Source organism: Colias croceus, chromosome 25, assembly GCF_905220415.1.
Source record: "Colias croceus chromosome 25, ilColCroc2.1".
In the NCBI taxonomy this organism is placed as follows: domain Eukaryota; kingdom Metazoa; phylum Arthropoda; class Insecta; order Lepidoptera; family Pieridae; genus Colias; species Colias croceus.
The window spans coordinates 2,640,446-2,664,216 of NC_059561.1; the positions used below are offsets into that span (position 1 = coordinate 2,640,446).

General features: G+C 32.8%; 1 protein-coding gene across 1 annotated transcript; it reads right to left on the bottom strand.

Annotated features, from left to right (window-relative positions):
- On the bottom strand, positions 1–23,771 carry LOC123703028. The gene is made up of 12 exons (XM_045650898.1): positions 22,697–23,771; positions 14,384–14,606; positions 12,963–13,182; positions 12,547–12,806; positions 8,923–9,764; positions 8,070–8,292; positions 7,526–7,745; positions 5,609–5,880; positions 2,350–3,185; positions 1,506–1,728; positions 848–1,067; positions 1–519 (listed from the first exon to the last, which is right to left on the bottom strand). The coding sequence occupies exons 1-12, from the start codon at positions 23,531–23,533 to the stop codon at positions 243–245; spliced, it is 4,653 nt and encodes a 1,550-aa protein (XP_045506854.1). The 5' UTR covers positions 23,534–23,771; the 3' UTR covers positions 1–242.

Consider the following 23,771-nt stretch of genomic DNA (forward strand, 5'->3'; position numbering starts at 1 on the left):
ATTATCGAAATCGGTTCAGCCGTTCTCGAGTTATGCGCTTACCGACACATTTTGCGATTCATTTTTATATTATAGATTAGTATGGATAAGTTGAGCGTATGTGATGATCTGAAAGTTATATTAAAAATCTTAGAGTTTGTATTTGATTTAATTCTAATTATATTATACATACTTAAAATAAGACTTATTGTACACAATAAGTATTATTTATTTTACCTTAATTAACATTAAATTTCTTAAAATTAATGTACTTTAATTTTAACGCTGGGCATAAATTTTTTCAAAAGTATGTAAGACGCAGCTATTAACACAGATGTTAAAAGAAGTATTATTGAACTCAATGTGATTATAAATTCAATCTCATAGTACTGAGTCCAGGGCATGTTGGCGGCGGTGGCCCGCAGGTGCTTCGCCCCTCCGTGTCGCAGCACGTACTCCGTCCACCACACGGCGCTCTCCAGGGCAGGTTGGGGTTTATCACTCATAAGTTCTCGTAGTTTTAATACATTTCGTCGATAACTGAAAAAAAAGTGAACGCTCTAAGATACCACTATACAATATGTTATCTATAGTTACTTTATACAATTATAATTGACTAGCTCCACTCCTGTTGGTCTTAGCGTGATTATAGATATAGTGATGGATATAGATATGGCCTTCTTCGACAAATGGGCTATCTAACACCGAAAGAATTTTTCAAATCGGACCAGTAGTTCCTGAGATTAGTGCGTTAAAACAAACAAACTCTTCAACTTTATAATATTAGTATAGATTAAAAATTGAAATAATTATAAGAAAGAACAGAAGCGGAGCACAGTTAGTATCTTATAAATACCATACGGCATACCTGTCATTATTTATAACTGTTTCAATGGCTGTTTTGAATTGTTCTTCTGTAACCGTTTCCATATCAAGTTTAATACCAATTTGGTGATGCACATATTTCCCTACATTGTACCATTGGTCTCCAAGCATCGGTATACCAATAAAAGGTACTCCAGCATTGATAGCTTCTTCCGTTGATTGTAGACCTCCTTGTGTTATGAAGAGTTTTATGTTTGGATGTCCTACGAAAAATAATCTATTTATAAATACAAAGTTGACCGCCTCCTTGGTACAGTGGTTGACGTGTCAGCGTAGCACCGAGGGGTCCTTTGTTCGATTCCCGGTGGAGACGAAGAAAAAAAAATGTCTCGGTCTGGTAGGACACAGAAGGCTGATCACCTACTTGTCCCTAAAGAAAATCGATCAGTGAAACAGATGTATGAATAATGCATCTGCCCCTTATCCCACTTGGGGACACGGGACTTCACTTAAAAAACCTCTACAAAGTCACCATCTTACAAGTGTTTAAGATTTTTGCATTAAAACTTTAATCTATTGTTGTATTACGTATATGCTAATAGGAATAGAAATAGAAATCGTTTTATTACTATTTCTATAATAAACGATTTTTATTTTATTTATTGGTTTTATTTTTACATGTAAGAATATCTAATACTTACTTAATAAGTCTGATTGTGGGAACCATTTAGAAATTCGTATATTTTCTGATTTTCCCGGTAATTCGTCCTTTTCCCATTTCCAAAGAACATTGTAAGGCAGTTTTGAAAAAACATTAATCATCCTCTGTATAAATGCTGGTGGTAAATTAGATGATGGAGCATTTGTACCAAAACTCAAATAAATTACACCATTCGTTGCAGAATCCAAATAGCTTTTTAATTCCTGAAATAAATCCCAATTTCCTTAGGCTGCACTGGTTGCAGAGCTTGACCGACCATCAGTGCGTACGTCAGTCGCGCTTGTCATATTATGTATGGAAATTCATAAAACCGTTCATAGCTAGACCGACCATACGCACGCGTGTTGTCATGCGCATTAGTGTCATAGTCATACAATTGTTGATGCGTCGTCAGGACCGACGCTACGCACTGACGGTCGGTTAAGCTCTGCAACCAGCCTTAAAATAAAACTTCATAGTCAATTGCAATCTATTTCGAATTTAAAAACTTTATAAATTTTAAATATAGAAAAATTATACAATTAGTACTCAAACGTAGATTTTTAGAATACACCATGAATTGCAGGATAATTTAATTTTAACGAAGAATGAAATTATTACTACCAATATGAAAATTAATTTAGGTAACTTTATGTTTTGCCAATAAATTTTTGGTAAGAAATGTTAAATCACTAATATAACGTATCTGTGAAATAAATTTATTTCAAATAAATAGAAGTATTTTTATTTTTACATTATAATATTATATCTATTGCTCCAAGCGAGACCGGGATAATCAGCTTATATTTAATAATAATAGATAAAATAAAACTATTCAAACTTACTTGAGGTAGAGGTTTCACGGGTTTCTTATAGGCACCCCAAATGGATATACAATTTGGAGGTAAAGGCACATTGTCCATCCACATTTCATGATGATTCAAAAAAAACATATCAACATTGTTCCTCAAAACACTATAATCAGGTAAGCTTGGCCCCAAAATCTCACGGAACCTTCGAATTTCATCGTCTTCTATTGAATTCCAATATTTGTTCATTTTCCAGTATTTTCTTAATTCATCTACCTTCTCCCAAAAGGTGCTATTGTTGATTTTTTGCTGAGTGAAAAGATATGGATACATGAATGGATGGTTAGGTACTCCCATGGTCTCTTTGTTACCAAGCGCAAATCCAAACGAACTGATTTGAATCACAGGTACTTTGAAAATATGTGAGAATATCAACGGGTGTTGGACCCAAGCTTCAAGGAACAATAAGTCAAATTCATTAGGACTAGCTATCAAGCGCTGAACCTCTGGCATTTTCAAATGTTCCACAGTAATATCCGCCATCAGATTTACCATTGTTGAAAACAAATCGTATAGGCCTTCGACTCTTCCGAATTTGAAAGTGTTTACAAAGCCCTCCCTCCATATTTTGTATGATATATCGTGGGCGTTGATTTCTGTTAGGTTTTCTGGACGAGATTCGTCTGTAAATGCAGGGTCCGTTGTTAAAGCTGTGACTTGGTGTCCACGACGAACCAGTTCAATTAATAGAGGATGGAAAAACACCTGGTGACTAACAGATGGCGTCGGTAATATGGCCAATATTCGTGCTGTGTATACTCCAACACACAGAGATGTGAGCAAGATGATTATTTGTAGTCTGACCATCGCGACTGTATTTCGTTAAATGAATTCCGGTTTATCGTCAACCGTCTAATATTGTTTAATTTACGATGTATCATACTACAGATAGCAAAAAATATACTATTGACTAGGCTTCTGACACAGTGATAATATGGTTATTAAGTATTATGATTAAAGATATTTTTTATTACTCTAAAAACTGTACTTTAATCAGTATATCATGCGTAATATGAGTGTCATGTTTTAGGAAACATATAAATATGTCAATATCGTAGATAATATGTTCATTACAAAAAATTATACTGAATTTGTCTGAATTGCTTAATTAGTAAGATTTTCTATGGATATGTGTTATCTTAAAGCGAAGATTTTGAAACGGTTTTTTTTTATCGATAGAGTGATTCAAGAGGAAGGTTCAGGAATTTAATTTTTTAAGGTATACACCACGCAGGCGAAGCCACGTGCTGAATGCTAGTTATAAATAAAAAGCTGAATTATATTTGTTAATTAGTTCAAGAAAGTAGAAACTGTGACGTACTTTTTATTACACAAACAGCGGATCTTGCTATACAACCTATATTATAGTCTGCAATTGTTGGCAATTGAGTATTTGAATAAAAAAAATTATTGATTTTTTTTATGTATTTTAAAACCTTATTATTAATAATATTGATATTTAATGCAAAAAACTCCAAAAAAATTTTTTTTCAATTAATTATAAGCAATTAAAAATTGATGAAATTTTAATTAAAATCACGTGACTATAAACGCGCTATGACTGGTCACCATAGATGTGACTTCAAAATGTTTTAGTTGTATACGTTTTTCTATCAACTGCAATGTGTGAAAACTAACATTATGACGTCACACGCGTCCGGGTAACGCTTCGGGAGTTGTCGGTGTGTTTTCGGTACTGGATTCAAAGACTAATTTTTATTTTGAAATAACTTTTGAATTATTGCAAAAAAAAAATTAAAAAAATAGTTTTGTTATAAAACTAATATATTATAATCTTTCCATTTAGCACAAAAAATTTTTTTATTCAAATACTCAATTGCTGTATCCTAACCTAGCAGTTCCACAGAATAATTGAAGACATAATTCGTAGCGAATTTAATTGTTTACAACATTGCTTCTATTACTTTTTATCTTAAAATGAAAAATAAAGAAGTTTTATACAAAATTAAGATCAAGTTTTTTGAAAAAAAAAAATATTTGCATGATAAAATTAACATAACATTGCACATCGATCTAATAAAATCTTAATAAAATTGCGTCCTCTAACAAAAGCAACCCTAATGTGATATTTCAATCGTATATTATGAAGACAAGTGATGATTTGGATATTATATAGAAAATATAAAAAAAAATATTTAAGTACTGAAAAAGTTTTAAAATTTGGGGAAATTAAATCAATTAATAGTATGACTTATCATTACAGATTATTTAAAAAAATGTAGGTCATTGACATCTTATCGATCTTTAGCTATCTTTATTACAATCAAAATGGAACATTTCATTGATTCAATAAATTGGTAAAGAAAAACTTGGAGGGCTCTCAAAATATATACAGAACCCAAATCAGCAGTTAATTTTTTGTCCGTCTGTACGTATGTTTCACTACGTACTACGTAGTCCGACGAACTTAACCTATTCATGAACCTTCGTATGCTAAGTTCATTTTGACTGACCACGCCTTCCTAACTTCTAATGGGAGTCGAACCTGGAACCCATCGATGGGTTTGTTTATGTGAGACAATCGATAATAGCTAACAGAATACTTAAATTATTTCTCCACTAATAGAATATTAGATATGTTATTGCTCAGTAAGATTTAAATTGTTAGTGTCCAGGTAAATGGTGTCAAAAATATACTTAGGTACTATACGTACGTACTAATATACTATACAATTTAGGTACTATCTGAATCACGGAACTTTATCTGCTCTAAAACAAAATTTTCCATTAGACCTGCCCTCCTCGGAAACGGCCTCGACCGGGTGGTAATGATAACCTATAATGCTATCCTCGATTAATAATAATCAATTTAACACGAAATTTTTTTTCGAGTCAGTAGTTCCTGATACCAACTGACATAACAACGTCAGATTTGTAGTAGGTACTGCATTGCACGCTTTGCACATAAAATTTTATTAAACATTTTTTTTTGGGGAAATCTTGCATAGATTATTATTAATTATTTAAAAATTAATATAAACATAAAAATAATGTTTTGGCTTAGTTGTAATTTGAGCAGATTTTTTTTGCATCTTCTTTAACATCTATTTTTATCACACGAGAAAGATGAATAATAACTGCTAATTTACTTTATAGGAGTGAAAAAATGTTTGAAATCTATCCAGGAACTGAGGAGACTATGAGACAAACAAAAAAACTAATTTCGTTATTTTCAGTCGAATTTAATGAAACTAAAAAACTAACTTAAACTAACTAACTTTAACTTTTGTTTTAGATAAACATTTTTTTAACAGTAAGTATACAATAACTAAAACCACAGCTGCAAAAAGGAGTATTATTGAACCCAATTTAACTACAAATTCAATCTCATAATACTGAGTCCAGGGCATGTTGGCGGCGGTGGCCCGCAGGTGCTTCGCCCCTCCGTGCCGCAGCACGTACTCCGTCCACCACACGGCGCGATCCAAGGCCGGTTGGGGGTTATCACTCATAATTTCTCGTAGTTTTACTACATTTCGTCGATAACTGAAACAAACGATACCACATAAATGTTATCTCTAAACTTATATAATTTTATGATCTATAATATCATAATACTTGACAAGCTCCACTCCTGCTTGTCTTATCGTGATTATATTAATGGGCGATAAATGGGCTATCTGACACCGAAATAATTTTTCAAATAAGACCGAGCGCCGAGACAAAAGTCAAAACGCTAAGGAATAGGATTCGATACAAATTAACAAAAGCGTATGATGTTTTGCCTAAGGATTCGGTCACCCTACCAGCGACGACGACGACCATCAACAAAATTTTCATCCAGTCGGAATTAAATAAAATTGTGCAAAACACAATTTAAAATGAAACATAAGAATTTCCTCTATCGCATGTTTGGAAATTTTTTTTTCGAGATCATTGGATAAAAAAAATAAGTTTTTTGTAGAAACGGTGGCTCCTAGAAAAAAAATATGTATATCACTTTTTTTATACATAATTTTATGATCTATATTATATATTTTGGTTCCATGCAAGAAGCTTATATCTAATACACTGGAGATTTCAGTATGAACATTTAAATTGTAACAAGAAATTATGACATTGAATGACGCCTGTATGTTTTTTTATCCCTTTCACACCTAACTTGGTCACCCCCACAGAAAGAGATAAAAAACATACAGGCGTCATTCAATGTCATATTTTCTTGTTACAAGTTAATGTTCATACTGAAATCTCCAGTGTATTAGATATATAAGCTTCTTGGTTCCAGGTGATTATAATATGATAAACTTACCGTCTCGGTGAAAATCGCAAAGAAACTTATTTTTTTATTAATTGACCTCGAATTTTTTTTTCCGAGTACAAGAATGACCGAAGATTTTAATATTTAATTTTGAACAAATTTCGGCAAGATTGGAATTTTGGTCGTCGTCGTCGTTAGTAGTGTGACTGAACCGTTAACTAAGGGCTGATTTTTCAATCCTTGGTTAAAACTTATTCATCGAATAACGTATTAAACTACCATTTCAAAAATAAATTCTAATTGTCCGTTTATGACAGTTTACAGGTGACATTTGAAAATGTTCGTGTAATACTTTATTGGACGAATTAACCAAGGATTGAAAAATCGGCCCTAAATATAATAGCTTATGTCAATAATTAGTTCCTGAGATAAGCGCGTTCAAACAAACAAACTCTTCTGCTTTATAATATTAGTATAGATTCAAAATTGAAACAATTATAAGTAGTTATAATGTTTAACCGTAAATATATGAGATTATAATATTGTAAACTTCTATATTATTCAGTAAAGAGTTTAGAACAAATAAGCAGAAATCGTAAAAAATAGATAAACATTATTTAATATTATGTGGCAAGTATTACATTGATAAGCATAATCGATAACAGCTCGTCGGACATTTTAGCCCAATGGTTAAACTTTACGTTTTTAAAGGTACAAGGAATGTTCTTATGGTAAGAAAACACGAAGAGTGTGGCTGTTTGTTTGAACGTGCTAATCGCGGGAACTACTGGTCCGATTTGAAACATTCTTTCGGTGCTATATAGTCCATGTATCGAGGAAGTTTATAGGTATCATCACGCTAATACCAACAGGAGCAGAGCTCTGCGGGTAAATCCGCGAGGCACAGCTAGGATCTTATAAATACCATACCTGTCATTATTTATAACTGTTTCAATGGCTGATTTAAATTGTTCTTCTGTAAGCGTTTCCATGTCAAGTTTAATACCAATTTGGTGATGCACATATTTCCCTACATTGTACCATTGGTCTCCAAGCATCGGTATACCAATAAGAGGTACTCCAGCATTGATAGCTTCTTCCGTTGATTGTAGACCTCCTTGTGTTATGAAGAGTTTTATGTTTGGATGTCCTACGAAAAATAAACTATATTTAAATACAAAGTCACCATCTAAAAAGTGTTTAAAATTTTTGCATTAAAACTTTTTTGCGTTTTATTACTATTTGTATAGTAAACGATTTTTATTAAGCTATTGCATAGCTTCTCGCGGGCCTTGAGCGCGGGGACCGAATCGAGAAATTCCGTAACGAAAAAACCTCACGCTCCCCAGTCCCCACTCCGACGGGCGGAGGTGTGGCTTGAAGGCATAGCATGCAATAGCTTAATCGCGGCAGTCCCCGAGTGCCACACGTCGTTTTTTATTTATTTTTACATGTGAGAATTTCTAATACTTACTTAATAAGTCGGATTGTGGGAACCATTTAGAAATTCGTATATTTTCTGATTTTCCCGGTAATTCGTCCTTTTCCCATTTCCAAATAACATTGTAAGGCAGTTTTGAAAAAACATTAATCATCATCTGTATAAACTCTCGTGGTAAAGTAGATGATGGAGCATTTGTACCAAAACTCAAATAAATAACACCATTCGTTGAAGAATCCAAATATGTTTTTAATTCCTGAAATGAATCCCAATTTATCTATACATAATATAATAAATCTGTAGAAGGGTCAATTCTGTACATTGAAAATATTGAAAAAATAAATAGCAGGGGGTGTTACTGGATCGATACCAAACCCAAATATGTGATTAAAAAAATTTTTGTCTGTATGTGAAGGCATCACGTAGAAAGTTACGGTTCGATTTCGATGAAACTTGGTATAATTATACCTTATTATCCTGGGCATAAAATAGGATACTTTTTATCCCGGAAAAATACGTAGAAGAAAAATAAATCTTAATTTTTCTTAATATTTCCGCGCGGACGGAGTCGCGGGCGGAAGCTAGTTTAAAATAAAACTGAAAATTTTTTAAATTTTAAATAAAGTAAAACTATACAATTAGTAGTCAAACATAGATTGATAGAATACACCATGAATTGCACTGAATTGCAGGATAATTTAATTTTATCGAAGAATGAAATTATAACTTCCAATATGAAAATTAATTTAGGTAATTTTATGTTATGTCAATAAATTTTTGGTAAGAATAATATAAGTAAAGATATATATTATATCTTTTGGTCCAAGCGAGACAGACAGACAGAGATATTTAATATAATAGATAAAATAAAACTATTCAAACTTACTTGAGGGAGAGGTTTCACGGGTTTCTTATAGGCACCCCAAATGGATATACAATTTGGAGGTAAAGGCACATTGTCCATCCACATTGCATGATGATTCAAAAAAAACATATCAACATTGTTCCTCAAAACACTATAATCAGGTAAGCTTGGCCCCAAAATCTCACGGAACCTTCGAATTTCATCATCTTGTATTGAATTCCAAAATTTGTTAAAGTTCCAGTATTTTCTTAATTCATCTACCTTCTCCCAAAAGGTGCTATTGTTGATTTTTTGTTGAGAGAACATATTTGGATATATGAATGGATGGTTAGGTACTCCAATGATCTCTTTGTTACCAAGCGAAAATCCAAACGAACTTATTTGGATCACAGGCACTTTGAAAATATGTGAGAATATCAACGATTGTTGGACCCAAGCCTCAACGAACATTAAGTCAAATTCGTCAGGCCTAGCTATCAAGCGCTGAACCTCCGGCATTTTCAAATGAGCCACAGTAATTTCCATAATGAGATTTACTGCTGTTGAAAGCATATCGTGTAGACCTTGGACTCTTCCGAATTTAAAATTGTTTACCAAGCCCTCCCTCCATATTTTGTATGATATATCGTGGACGTTGATTTCCGTTAGGTTTTGTGGACGAGATTCGTCTGTAAATGCAGGATCCGTTGTTACAACTGTGACTTGGTGTCCACGACGAACCAGTTCAATTAATAGAGGATTATAAAACACATGGTGACTAACAGATGGCGTCGGTAATATGGCCAATATTCGTGCTGTGTATACTCCAACACACAGAGATGTGAGCAAGATGATTATTGGCAATCTGACCATTGCGACTGTATTTCATGAAATGTATTCCAGTTTATCGTCAATCGTCTTTTATGTTTTATTTACGAAGTATCATACTACAGACAGCAAAAAATATACTATTGACTTGTCACAGTGATATGGTTATTAAGTATAATGATTAGATAAGTAGGTATAATGATTTTTTATTTCTCTTAAAACTGTACTTTTATCAGTATGCGTAAGATGAGTGTCATGTTTTTATTCTTCTTTTAGACGATGTCGATATCTATACATATAATAAATCTGTAGAAGGGTCAATTCTGTACATTGAAAATATTGAAAAAATAAATAGCAGGGGGTGTTACTGTATCGATACCAAGCCCAAATATGTGATAAAAAAAATTTTTGTCTGTCTGTCTGTCTGTCTGTATGTTCAGGCATCACGTGAAAACTAACGGTTCGATTTCGATGAAACTTGGTATAATTATACCTTATTATCCTGGGCATAAAATAGGATACTTTTTATCCCGGAAAAATAAATAGAAAAAAAATAAATCGTAATTTTTCTTAATTTTTCCGCGCGGACGGAGTCGCGGGCGGAAGCTAGTCGTAAATATTTATACATTACGAAGATATTTACGATATTGTAGATATGTTCGTTATACTTTATTGACTGAATTGCTTAATTATTGAGATTTTGTATGGATGTGTTATCGTAAAGCGAGGTATTATTGATTGTATTATGGAATATGTATATGCAATCAAAAATAATAATTTTCACTCCTATCACTATCATCACTACATAGTATAAAACAAAGTCGCTTTCTCTGTCCCTATGTCCCTTTGTATGCTTAAATCTTTAAAACTACGCAACGGATTTTGATGCGGTTTTTTTTTAGGCAGACGAAGGTTTTAGTACATAATTTATTAGGTTTTATTACAATACAGGCGAAGCCGCGGAAAGTTGCTGCTGCTGTCGCTGTCTGCATGTTTTCTTAAATCTTTAAACGTACGTAACCGTTTTTTTAATCGATAGAGTGTTTCAAGAGGAACGTTCAGGAATTTAATTGTTTAAGGTATGCACCACGCAGGCGAAGCCGCGTGCGGAAGAGTAGTCTTGAATGCTGAATTATATATGTTGTTAATTAGTTCAAGAAATTTTTACCTACATTTTATTACATGAACTGAGATTTATTTATTTATTTATTTATTTATTTTTAGTTCGTAGCGAATTTAATTGTCTAGGTACAAATTTTCTTCTATTACTTTTGATTTTGATTAGAAATTATGTACAAAAGTAAGATTATGTTTTTGAAAAAAAAATTAATACAACATTAGGACATCCATCAAATAAAATTGCGTCCTCTGACAATTAGCAACTCGATAAGTGATGATTTGAATATTTTATCAAATAGTATGACTTAACACTATTAAATAAAATGTAGGTAATTAATTTAATCTAATCGATGTTTAGCTTTATTTATCTTTATTATATTTACAATTTAACATGTCCAGCTCTGTAAATTGGAAAATAAATACTTGGATGGCTCTCAAAATATATGCAGAACCCATTGTAATGTGTGTTTTATTATTCCAAATAAACAATTTTGATTTTTTTTTTTTTAAATCAGTACTTAATTTTTTTGTCTGTCTACGTATGTTTAACTACGTAGCGTGATGAAACAACCTGTTCATGATCCTTCGTATGCTTTAAGTTCAGTTTTTTTACGTGGGGAAATTTTGCATATGCACGGCCTCCGGGAAGGGGCCGTGAGTTATGTCAGATTCCTACCGACCAAATCCCCACTGTGTTCCGTCAAGCCTGTATGGTAGAATTCGTCCGTGACCCCATTAGCGGCAGTCCACTACCAGGCCAAAACAAACTATGAGTCAGCCAGCTCATGGGGCCACATGGGGCGGCGTTAGAGGAACACCGAACACATCTCACGCCGCTTCATCGCACCGGACAATAGACTGGATCCCCGTTCCATTGCGGTGAATTTTATTAAACCTGCAGCATCTTATTCCATGTTGCTTGATGTATCTTTATGATTAAAAGCTATAGCAGTTATGAATGTTTTAAATGAATACATAATAAATAAATAATTCATTTATTTTACACAATTATTTGTTACATTCAATTATTGACCCAGGTACAATTAAGAATGTTGATTAGGATTGATCATAATATGTATATGGTAAATTTGTTCTCAATGGTGTTAGGCGTTTTGATTTCAAATGATATTTTTATTCTGTCTGCCTTCTATAATAACTTTTAACAGTAACGTAAGATCCTTTATACTTTCAACGTTTGTTTCTTCTAAATTATCATCAACACATTTACATATCATTTTTATAATGTGTATTTTATCTTTATGAACGCTTTTTAAAAGAAATTGTTGTTCATTTGATTATATTATAATGTTTCGTGATAAGATTGGTCTACACTGAGTCTACACTGCACGTTCACGGTCAAATCAAAATATTGTGTAATATCAAGTTCCTGATTATTTTATTTATTTATTTAACTATTTTATGTACCATTACATTACATAATATTAAAAGAAACGAAAAACATGCATAGCACATAAGACAACCTTATCGCTTATCAGCGATCTCTTCCAGGCTGCCCAAGGTTCTTCTTTTTATCGTGTATTTTAATTTTGATTTATTTATTTTGGCTTCAAACACAATGAAATACATTCCAATACATTAATATAATTTATTTTAAAATTATATGAAGTGCAATTCAGTTCTGAATAATATGCTGTAATACTGTCCTTGTATGCAATAGCTATGAAAACATAAATGAATTTATTCGTCATGAGATCTTACTCTTCGTTTTTGGTACAAGACTTAGTAAGAAATACAAAACATAAACAGACACGGCTACAATAGATATAACAAGTAAGGCTAATTTTAATATAAATTCGATGTCATAGTATTCAGACCAGGTTTTGTTAGCGCCTGCGGCCCGCAGGTGCTTCGCCCCTCCGTGCCGCAGCACGTACTCCGTCCACCACACGGCGCGTTCAAGAGCGCTCTCCGGCTGGTCTTTCATGATCGAACGCAGCCGCAAAATATTTTCACGGTAGCTGAAATTACGTTCGTATTAGAAAGATATTAAATCGTATCCAATAAATGTTCTTAGAGTTCTTACACTGAAATTATAAATATTTAGCTCGTACATCATACTTTTCAACTCTGATGATGAAAACTGCTGCAAACATTTTTTAACTATGTTCTCTTACCTTCTATCATTAATGACAGTTTTGATTGCTTTATCAAAGGCATCCTCAGATATTTCATGGAAATCTAGTCTAACGCCAATTCTATGGTACATGTAATAATCTACATTGTACCATTGGTCCCCAAGCATTGGTATACCAACGAGGGGTACTCCCGCGTTTATAGCTTCATCCGTAGATTGCAGACCTCCTTGTGTTATAAACAATTTTATCTTGGGATGTCCTTAAACACAATATTAAATATTAACATTGTACTATCTAATAAAAAAAATTCTCGTGTCACAGTTTCCGTTGCCATACTCCTCCGAAACGGCTGGACCGATTCTCATGAAATTTTCTGTACATATCGGGTAAGTTTGAGAATCGGCCAACATCTATTTTTTCAAATGTAGGTTCCACGGGCGAAGCCGGGGCGGACCGCTAGTATTATATAAATGTAATCACTTATTTGTTAAATTCATATTCAAATTCAAATTCAAAATTCAAATTGTCTTTATTTGTCATATAATACAAAAATAATAAATAAAATAATGCGAAGTCACAAACAAATGGGATACAAAAAAAACTAAAATATTAAGGGGAATAATAAAACGAGCGACTGAAAATAAAGTGAGCGACTGATTATGAGATACTGATTTAATAACTTGAGCGGTATGAATTTGAGTAATCGACAAATAAATTAAACAAGCAACGAATATTTGTTGATAATAAAATACAGATTGAGCGTACTAAAGGAGGGTTGTGATTAATACATTTGAAATATTAGAATTCTAACTGTGTGATTACATTACTATATGTAATATGAGCGACTAAATTACTAGTTGAGCGAATAGATTACTAAGTGAGCGACTAAATTACGCTCATCTAGAGCGACTAAAAACACTAGAATACATTTTTTCAAATAGTTATTTGATAAAACTTTCAAAAACAAATTGACCTGATAGTACCTACTCTGTCCATTATAGTATTTTTCAAAGTGATTTTTCTATTCGAAATACCTCGATTAAGATAAAATGTCACGCAGTATAAATAAATCATATGCCAAATAATGAAAACAATACAAGACGTAATTTTGTCACTCAAACAATTAATATTATGTCGCTTAAATATTATGAAGCTGCTCATTTTGTATTTTATGTAACGCAAATTAATGTTTGTTTAAGTTGCATGATCTATTAATTTTTCATCGCTCGCAGTCAGTCGCTCACTTAGTAATTCTGTTACCCCAATTAATTATTTTTGATAACTAAAACTTTAATTTACAGTCACTCGTTTAAATACTACCCAAATATTAATAGTTTTTCAGGAATTAAGCGACTTTATAATATGAAATATTTATCAATATCAGTTGAGTAGTTCCGTAACTTCTTATCTCACTTTTTTTTTCTTTGGAAATATAAATAAAGGAAAATTCTCATACTCACTCAGTAAATCTGATTGTGGCAACCATTTAGATATTCGAATGTTGTCCGATTTTCCAGGCAATTCATCTTTTTCCCATTTCCACAACACATCGTAAGGTAATTTTGAAAATACGTTAATAAATAGTTGAATTGTTTCTGCCGGTAACAACGAGGAGGGAACATTACTTCCGAAACTTAAATATATTACTCCGTTCTTTGATGAATCTAAATATGATTGAAGGTCCTTAAAACAATAACAATAACGTTAAGCAAATTCAAGGAATTATTTCATTGAAGAATATAATAACTAAAGAAAAAAGCTCACTTGTGGAAGTGCCTTTTCTGGTTTCTTATGAATTCCCCAAATAGATATGATATTGGGAGGTAACGGTTGATTATTAGTCCACAGCGGATGTATATTCACAAACAGCATATCAATATTTTTATATAATTCACTGTAAGGGTGCACGTCATATCCTAGAATTTGCTTAAAACTTTTTTTTTGCTCTTCTTGTATAGCTTTCCAATCCTTCGTTAACTTAAAATTTTTGTACAATTCTTCGAGTTTTTCCCAGAACGTTAAATTATATACTCTTTGATGTAACATTGTTGGATATAAGAAAAGGTGTCCAGGCGTTCCGAAAATTTGATCAGCATGTATCATCATACCCATGGAGCTAATGGAAATCACTGGTGCTTCAAATAATTGAGTAAACACTAAATAAGGTTCCACACATTCTTCTATTATTAACAAATCGTATGCGTCTTTATTCTTCTTAAGTATCTTCTGGACTTCTGGAGTTTTCCATTGAATTTCTGCAACATCCCCCATGCTCGCTATAACCTTTACCTGTTTGTATAGACCATTTTTTTCACCGAAACCTGTTCCATGACCCATTAATTTTTCCCTCCAGACTTTATATGAAACATCGTGAACGTCTATTTCAGTTAGGTTTGCTGGGGAATTTTCTTTCGAAAACACTGGATCTGTTGTGAGTACAGTAACTTCATGGTCGCGTCGAGCTAGCTCCTGTGTCAGAGGTCTGAATACAACTTGATGGCTGATCGACGGAGTTGGGAATAATGCCAAAATTCTCGCCGCGTCATGTTCCGTAAAAATTAAAAATAGAACAAACGTTGTAACAAGCGATCTTGACATTTCAGATGATATAACGGTAATGACTATGCATCATTGTACACGCAGTTTATATAGGAAACATAAATCAGCGCATTTTTTAACTAATTATTATGTAGGATGTGTTTTTTATCTTATTATAAACATTTAGATAAAAGTATCTTATAAGGATATGTACTATTATATTATGAGTATTTGAACATCTTAATTCTAAACAATAAAAAAAAATAGTACGATCGTATTTAAGTTTATTAATTCCTAGGACATTACAATACTAATAACATTCTGAGTTTAAAGGTCTAACCAGTTGTTCTCGGAAGCACCATGATTACAAAATAATAACATCTACCATTAATAATTACTCACACAAAAACTATAACCTAACGTTTGTGTTTCTGTTTTGCACATTTTTGTTATAAAGTTATACTTTTATATTAATACTAGCGGTCCGCCCCGGCTTCGCCCGTGGTACATGTTTACGTTTTCTCTACATAAGAACCATCCTCGTACTTCAAGGAATATAATAAAAAAAGAATTATCGAAATCGGTTCAGCCGTTCTCGAGTTATGGAATTACAACGAAAAGTGGCATTGATTTTTATATATTAGATTGTCAAAATATGTTTCTACTATTAATTAATAAAATCCGTCAAGTGCGAGTCGGACTTAGAACAGTCATATTGTGATTGTATATTCTTACAGGCGCAATTTTGCAATTTTAACTGACAGAAAGACGAAAGTAATATAGTAGCCATAACAAGAATGTACACAATATATTATTATGCGCTATTTTATTTTGGTAATATGAGATACATGTAGGTACAGTACTCCCAAACTGATAATGCGCATAGAAAAATTCGTCACTGTTCGGCAACTGTCATATTCCCCGAGCCTCCGAAGATGATAATTATGTATATAGAGAGGTTAAATGTATTTTCTTCATGCATAGTTTATTGGAATTATAAGTTTTATTGTGATTTTATGGTAAAAGAGAAAAGTAACGAAATTTGTTCCGATAATTAAATTATATGTTATTAAATTGTATAAAATACATCACAGCTTGTTCCCAAAAATAATCCGAGTTCGATTTATATAATTTACTAGCTTTCCGCCCGCGGCTTCGCCCGCGTTTTCAAAGAAAAACCCGCATAGTTCCCGTTCCCGTGGGATTTCAGGGATAAAACCTAGCCTATGTTACTCGTGGATAATGTAGCTTTCGAATGGTGAAAAAATTTTTCAAATCTGCCAAGTAGTTTCGGAGCCTATTCAATTCATACAAACAAACAAACAAACAAAAAATCAAACCTTTCCTCTTTATAATATTTGTATAGATGTATAGATATCTGCATACAAAAAGGTCATTGTGCATTTTATTATTTTCTACACACGCATAGAACCTAGGGATAATAAAATCACAAAATCTTGCATTGACCACATTTTCACTCGTACTGACGACACGTCATACACTGCCGCAGTTGATACGGTGTTAGCTGATCACAAAATTGTAATTATGGCATCCGTATATCATCCGTACACGTTAGCTCATCGCTATAATACAAAACCAAATAGAGCTACTCGAATACAATTTGAAAAATTAAAAAATATAGATTTTGAATGTACTAACCATATGAAGAACCCAGACGAAATATATAATTACATACATACACACTTCAAAAATGCGTCAACTGAATACGATAATAAAAAACACAACAATTGTAATGCATTTCCCTACTATGGATGGATGAACGAAAACCTAAGTAAACTGTGCAAAAAACGCGACTACCTATTTCATAAATGGAAAGCTGATCCAAACAATTACATCCTCAGACTTCAGTATATTAAAGTTCGAAATAAAACTAATAAACTACTCGAATACTACCGAAATAAATACTATGAAAATAAAATAAAAACTAACTACGGCAATCCGAACAAGTTATGGCAAATTATAAATAACATTTGTGGTAGGGAGTCAAAAAGTATTGATGACTCAATACTTAAAGCGTTTGAAGCCCAAAATATATCAGTGAAACAAATTGCAAACAAATTTTCCGTTGAATTTTATAACTCCATAAAAAATATTATTCCAAACTGCACTGAACGCCTATTTAAAGAGTCTAAAAATGTCCCGCCAAATGTATGTATGCGATTTCAAAAAACAACACACAATAGGGTCTCCAGTGTTATTAAAAATCTACACAATAAAAAAAGTCCCGGCATAGATGGAATAAGAAATGTGGACGTTAAATATATATCAGAAAATCTTACTGTTGCTATAGTTAACCTAATAAACATCTCGGTCCAGACAGGTAAATATCCAGATAAGCTTAAAGTAGGATGTATCCGACCAATTTTTAAAAAAGGGACGCACGATGACCCTGTGAACTATAGGCCAATTACATTACTCTCGTCAATTGATAAAATAGTCGAAAAAGTTATTAGTGATCAAATACATAAATTTTATAATGATAATAATATAATCTCTACTAATCAATACGGCTTTCAATCTGGAAAAAGCACCAATGCCCTTCTATCAGACTTTACTGATACAGTAAACTTAAATCTGAACGAAAAAAAACATATTCTGGTGCTATTTATTGATTTTTCCCGCGCCTTTGAAACCCTTGATCACGAGAAACTAATATATAGATTGGAGGATAGTGGATTGGCCGGTACTTTACTGGCATGGTGCAAAAATTATCTGCAAAATCGCAACAACTTTGTCAGAATTGGTCGTACGTATAGTGATGCTACAAAGGTGGACATGGGAACAGCGCAGGGTTCTGTGCTGGGCCCCTTGCATTTCCTGGCATACGTGAATAAAATGGGAGAAGCAATAGAACACTCCAAGATATTTCAATTTGCTGACGACACATGCCTTTTAGTATCCCATAAAAATGTTGACACAGCGATGGATTTGCTTCAAGATGACTTCGATAACCTGTGCAGATGGTGTCATGATGCTGGATTGGTAATAAATTCACGCAAAACGAAATTAATGCATATCAAATCTCCCCACGTCAACGGTAATCTATACCAAAGTATAAAAAATCACACGCATAAGTGTATGCATTGTAAACCACGTGCGACAACTTGCGAATGTGAAACTGTTGAGGCTGTCGACTCCTACACTTACTTAGGAGTAATAATCGATAACAGATTCAACTGGAGGATGCACATTGAAAAGGTGTGCAATAAACTTCGATCTTTTCTGGCAGTCTTGTATATTATTAAGAACAGATTACCATATAAAACAAGACTGTTGCTGTACAATGCTTTTGCTGACTCTATAATATCATACGGCCTTAGTAGCTATGGTAGGACTTATAAAACATATATGCACAGGATTCTGAACATACAAGTTCGAATTCTCAAAAAAATTGTGTCACCGCAAATAAAAAGAAAATTTAATAATGACATACCTAAACTTTTCAAACATTGCAGTGTCCTGCCAATTAATTATAAATTTGAATTTCAGTTGCTCAAAGAAAACTTCTTCAACACAAAATATCAAACATTAAATTCACACTCTTACCATACACGGAACACTACTCTTAATAAATTAATTAAACCTTTCTCAAAAAACATGTATGGCCAACGACGTACCGCGTTCTTGATACCAGATATCTTGAATGGGTTGGATACTAAATTAAGAAATTGTATTACTAAAATAAATATAAAACGTAAACTTAAGCAATATTATCTAGACAAGTTGTAGTTGATGTTATAGTTATAAGTAAAAAAAAAAAAAAACTGTTATTTTTGTGCAAACTTTAGACTCAGCTTATGTATTCTACAGTTAAACCGAAATTGTTTTGTTTATAAATTATTGTATACGAACATTACTATAAACCTCAGTGGTTTTTTAATTCACAGCTGTACATTAATATATCTGTAAACCTTTTTTGTTTCTGATAATAAAAAAAAAAAAAAAAAAAAATTCAACCTGTTGGTTCAATGCCAGACAAATTTGGGCATATTATCACATTATGCAGTTTACTATTATGTTTTTATTGGTTTTTGTGACCATAACCATATTGTTTATTGTTGTTTGTAGTACTTAGATTACGAACGTCAACATAAGATATTTTAATGGTGTTACACTGTAATCGCATATTATTAATTTGAAGTGTAACTAAATTAATAAAAGAAAAAATAAAGTTAAATAATAGTGTGCGTCTAATGATTCTTGCCAAGTTACAATATGCCAGCTGTTTCCAGAGACCTAAGCTAACCTAAGAGCTAAGACAAAATATATTTCTAGGTGGTTCAAGACTGAAGAAAATATTTTTTCAATTTAAGGATGACTTATCAATTATCATAATAATGAAAAATAATTAACCACCTATCTTATCTATCTATATCTTATATATAAAAATGAATCGCAAAATGTGTTGGTAAGCGCATAACTCGAGAACGGCTGAACCGATTTTGATAATTCTTTTTTTATTATATTCCTTGAAGTACGAGGATGGTTTTTATGTAGAGAAAACGTAAACATGTACCACGGGCGAAGCCGGGGTGGACCGCTAGTACTATAATAAAACTGTATTCGATCACATTCTGTATAATATTAAGAAGAACATTTGAGAGATTAGAACGGAATCTAAATCATTAATTAAGAAAAAATTGTTCGCCTATTTGACTGTTTGTCTTTATCTATGTTAATCGCGGATAAAGTATGATTATTTACAAAGATAAATCAACCTCATCGCTTTTATGGTTCACAAATTACCTACTTATAAATATCAAAACCGAAAATTCTTTAAATTGTTGCAACTCTATTATCAAGGTGCACGCTACGATGGGATTGGCATCGCCCTTTAGGACAAAAATCCCTAATAAAAAAAGATTAAAAAAAAGGTGCACGCTGGAACTCACGTAGTGCGATAATATAATAAGTTACCCATTATTACACTATCTTGATAGGTACTTACGTATACGCGTACGTTCATAAATATGTGTGTGTGTAGGTATTTATTTACTTTTTCACTAATAACTCATAAATCAAGAAACATAGTTGTAGTGGTAGCCAATATAGTACATTTCATAATATGGCTTTTTGGTCATTTAACTTGGTAGACTATAATAGATCTAAAAAATTGGTTGTCTGTAAAGTCGGTTTACTGACGATGCGATGGTTGAACGTGACAACGTCCGATTGTGCTTCTTTGTCGCTCGTTCCGCGCTCTCGCGTGCACTTCAAGCCTTACGGAACGCCTTAGAGCGAGGTAACGCCGCATGAGTCATGTTTTTTCGTGCGTGCAGCCGGCTCTATCGAATTATAAGACGTTGTCGCGTCAAAAACATTTCTACCGTTAACGAGATATCTATAATTCCATAATCCTACGGAATCTAGGCCACTATCGCTAAATAATTAGAAGTACAAATACGTTGCTCGCTTTCAAAAGTATAGGGGATAAGAACAAAATTAAATACGATGAATGCACTAAGAAGGCAGAGGAAAAGTTTTTTACTGTTTTATACTTGCTTAGTTTTATAACTAAAGTTTTCTATGTGATGTAACTTGTAAGCCCAGTTGTGTGCCCAGTGTGCCTTGTAAGTTGAACAGTGCGCGTTCAAGGTCATATCATTTAATTGTATATTGAAGCAGATTGATCTTTGTTTCGATTAGGTATGTATTTTTTGTAACATAAAAATGAGACACATATACTATATTAATATAATTTATTTTAAAAACATCAGAAGTGCACTTCAGTATTGCACAATATTTTGTTATGGTTCATGTAATACTGTCCAAAAAATGACTCTAAAAACGTATCAAATATTTTTATTTTTATTTTATTTATATTTTATTTTTTTTTTATTAACAATCAGTTATATCATAAGATCTTAGACTTAGACTTTGGTACTAGACTTAACAAGAAATATAAAATATAAACAGATATAGCTACAATAGATATAACAAGTAAGGCTAATTTTGAAATGAAATCGATGTCATAGTATTCGGCCAAGGTTTTGTTAGCGCCTGCGGCCCGCAGGTGCTTCGCCCCTCCGTGTCGCAGCACGTACTCCGTCCACCACACGGCGCGATCAAGAGCGCTCTCTGGCTGGTCTTTCATGATCGAACGCAGCCGTATTATGTTTTCACGGTAGCTGAAATAACGTTCGTATTAGAAACAGGGAGATTAAGGGTAAGGTATCTAAATTTAGATACATAACGCTATTCTGTAAATATAAGTTTTAAGATCTGTATATAATTGTAATAAAACATCATACAATGCGCGTATGTTTTTGCACAACACTTTATTTCAAGTTTGATCTAATCTTGTTAAAGTAGGTATACTTAATTATTATCTCTCACCTTTTATCATTAATGACGGTTTTGATTGCTTTATCAAGCGCGTCTTCAGATAATGCATCGAAATCTAGTCTGACTCCAATTCTATGGTACATGTAATAATCTACATTGTACCATTGGTCCCCAAGCATTGGTATACCAACGAGGGGCACTCCCGCGTTTATAGCTTCATCCGTAGATTGCAGACCACCTTGTGTTATGAATAATTTTATCTTGGGATGTCCTTGAACATATTAATTAATTTAACATATGTGATAAATTCTAACCACAAAAACATAATATACAATAATAAATAACGAGCTACTAAAAACTTGGCAACATTTTTCAACGTGTCATGTTTTCATGGCAAGCTTAAAATAACTGCGCTATAAAATAACTTATAGCATTCATTAATTATCTATAAAAAGATATGATAATTTTATTTCGTCCAAGACACTATCTGAATTCAGATGATTTTATTGTTATCGTTTCGGAGTATCTTCTTTTGCAGAGAAAAAAATATATTTAAATGTCAACAACAACAAACACAATTTTTGAAATATATCTTGAAATATTTGTCAGGAAAAAATAACTCACTCAGTAAATCTGATTGTGGCAACCATTTAGATATTTGAATGTTGTCCGATTTCCCAGGCAATTCATCTTTTTCCCATTTCCATAGCACATCGTAAGGTAATTTTGAAAACACCGTTATAAATAGTTGAATTGTTTCTGCCGGTAACAACGAGGAGGGAACATTACTTCCAAAACTTAAATATATTACTCCGTTCTTTGATGAATCTAAATATGATTGAAGATCCTTAAAACAATAACGAGAACGTTAAGCAAATTCAAGGAATTATTTCATTGAAGAATATAATAACTAAAGAAGAATAGCTTACCTGTGGAAGTGCCTTTTCTGGTTTCTTATGAATACCCCAAATAGATATGATATTGGGAGGCAACGGTCGATTATTAGTCCATAGTGGATGTATATTCACAAACAACATATCAATATTTTTATACAGTTCACTGTAAGGAGGCACTTTATATCCCAGGATATTTTTAACTGTGTTTAATGCCTCAGATTGTATGGTATTCCAATCGTTCGTCAACTTATAACTTTTATACAATTCTTCGAGTTTTTCCCAGAAGGATAAATTGTATACTCTTTGGTGTAACATTGATGGATAAAAGAAAACGTGTCCTGGTGTTCCAAAAATTTCATCACCATTTAACATCATACCCAAAGAACTAATAGAAATCACTGGCACTTTGAATAAATGAGAAAACACTAAAAATGGTTCCACACATTCTTCAATTATTAGCAAGTCATATGCATCTTTGTCCTTCTTAAGTATCTGCTGGACTTCATGAGTTTTCAATTGTATTTCTGCAACGTTTCCAATTAAGGTTCCTAAAACTTTCATTTGTTTGTATAAACCATTCTTTTCACCGAAAACTGATCCATGTTTCATTATTTTCTCCCTCCAGACTTTATAAGAGATATCATGAAGGTCTATTTCAGTGAAGTTTGCAGGAGAATTTTCTTTCGTAAACACTGGATCTGTTGTGAGTACAGTAACTTCATGGCCGCGTCGAGCTAGCTCCTGTGTCAGAGGTCTGAATACAACTTGATGGCTGATCGACGGAGTTGGGAATAATGCCAAAATTCTCGCCGCGTCATGTTCCGTAAAAATTAAAACAAGAGCAAAAACTATAACATATGATCTTATCATTTTAGATGATGAAACGGTAATGACTCGGCAATACTCTACTCGCAGTTTATATAGAAAACGTAAATCAGCGCATTTTTTCACCTAATTATAACCTTTGCTATGTTTTTTATCTGAATATCAACATTAAGATACAACTATATCTTTTGAGGATACGCACTCATGTTTACATGGATCTATGTATGATGAGGAGACTGACTTTTGAAATAATCAATTAGAAATTTGAATCTAGTTATATTCG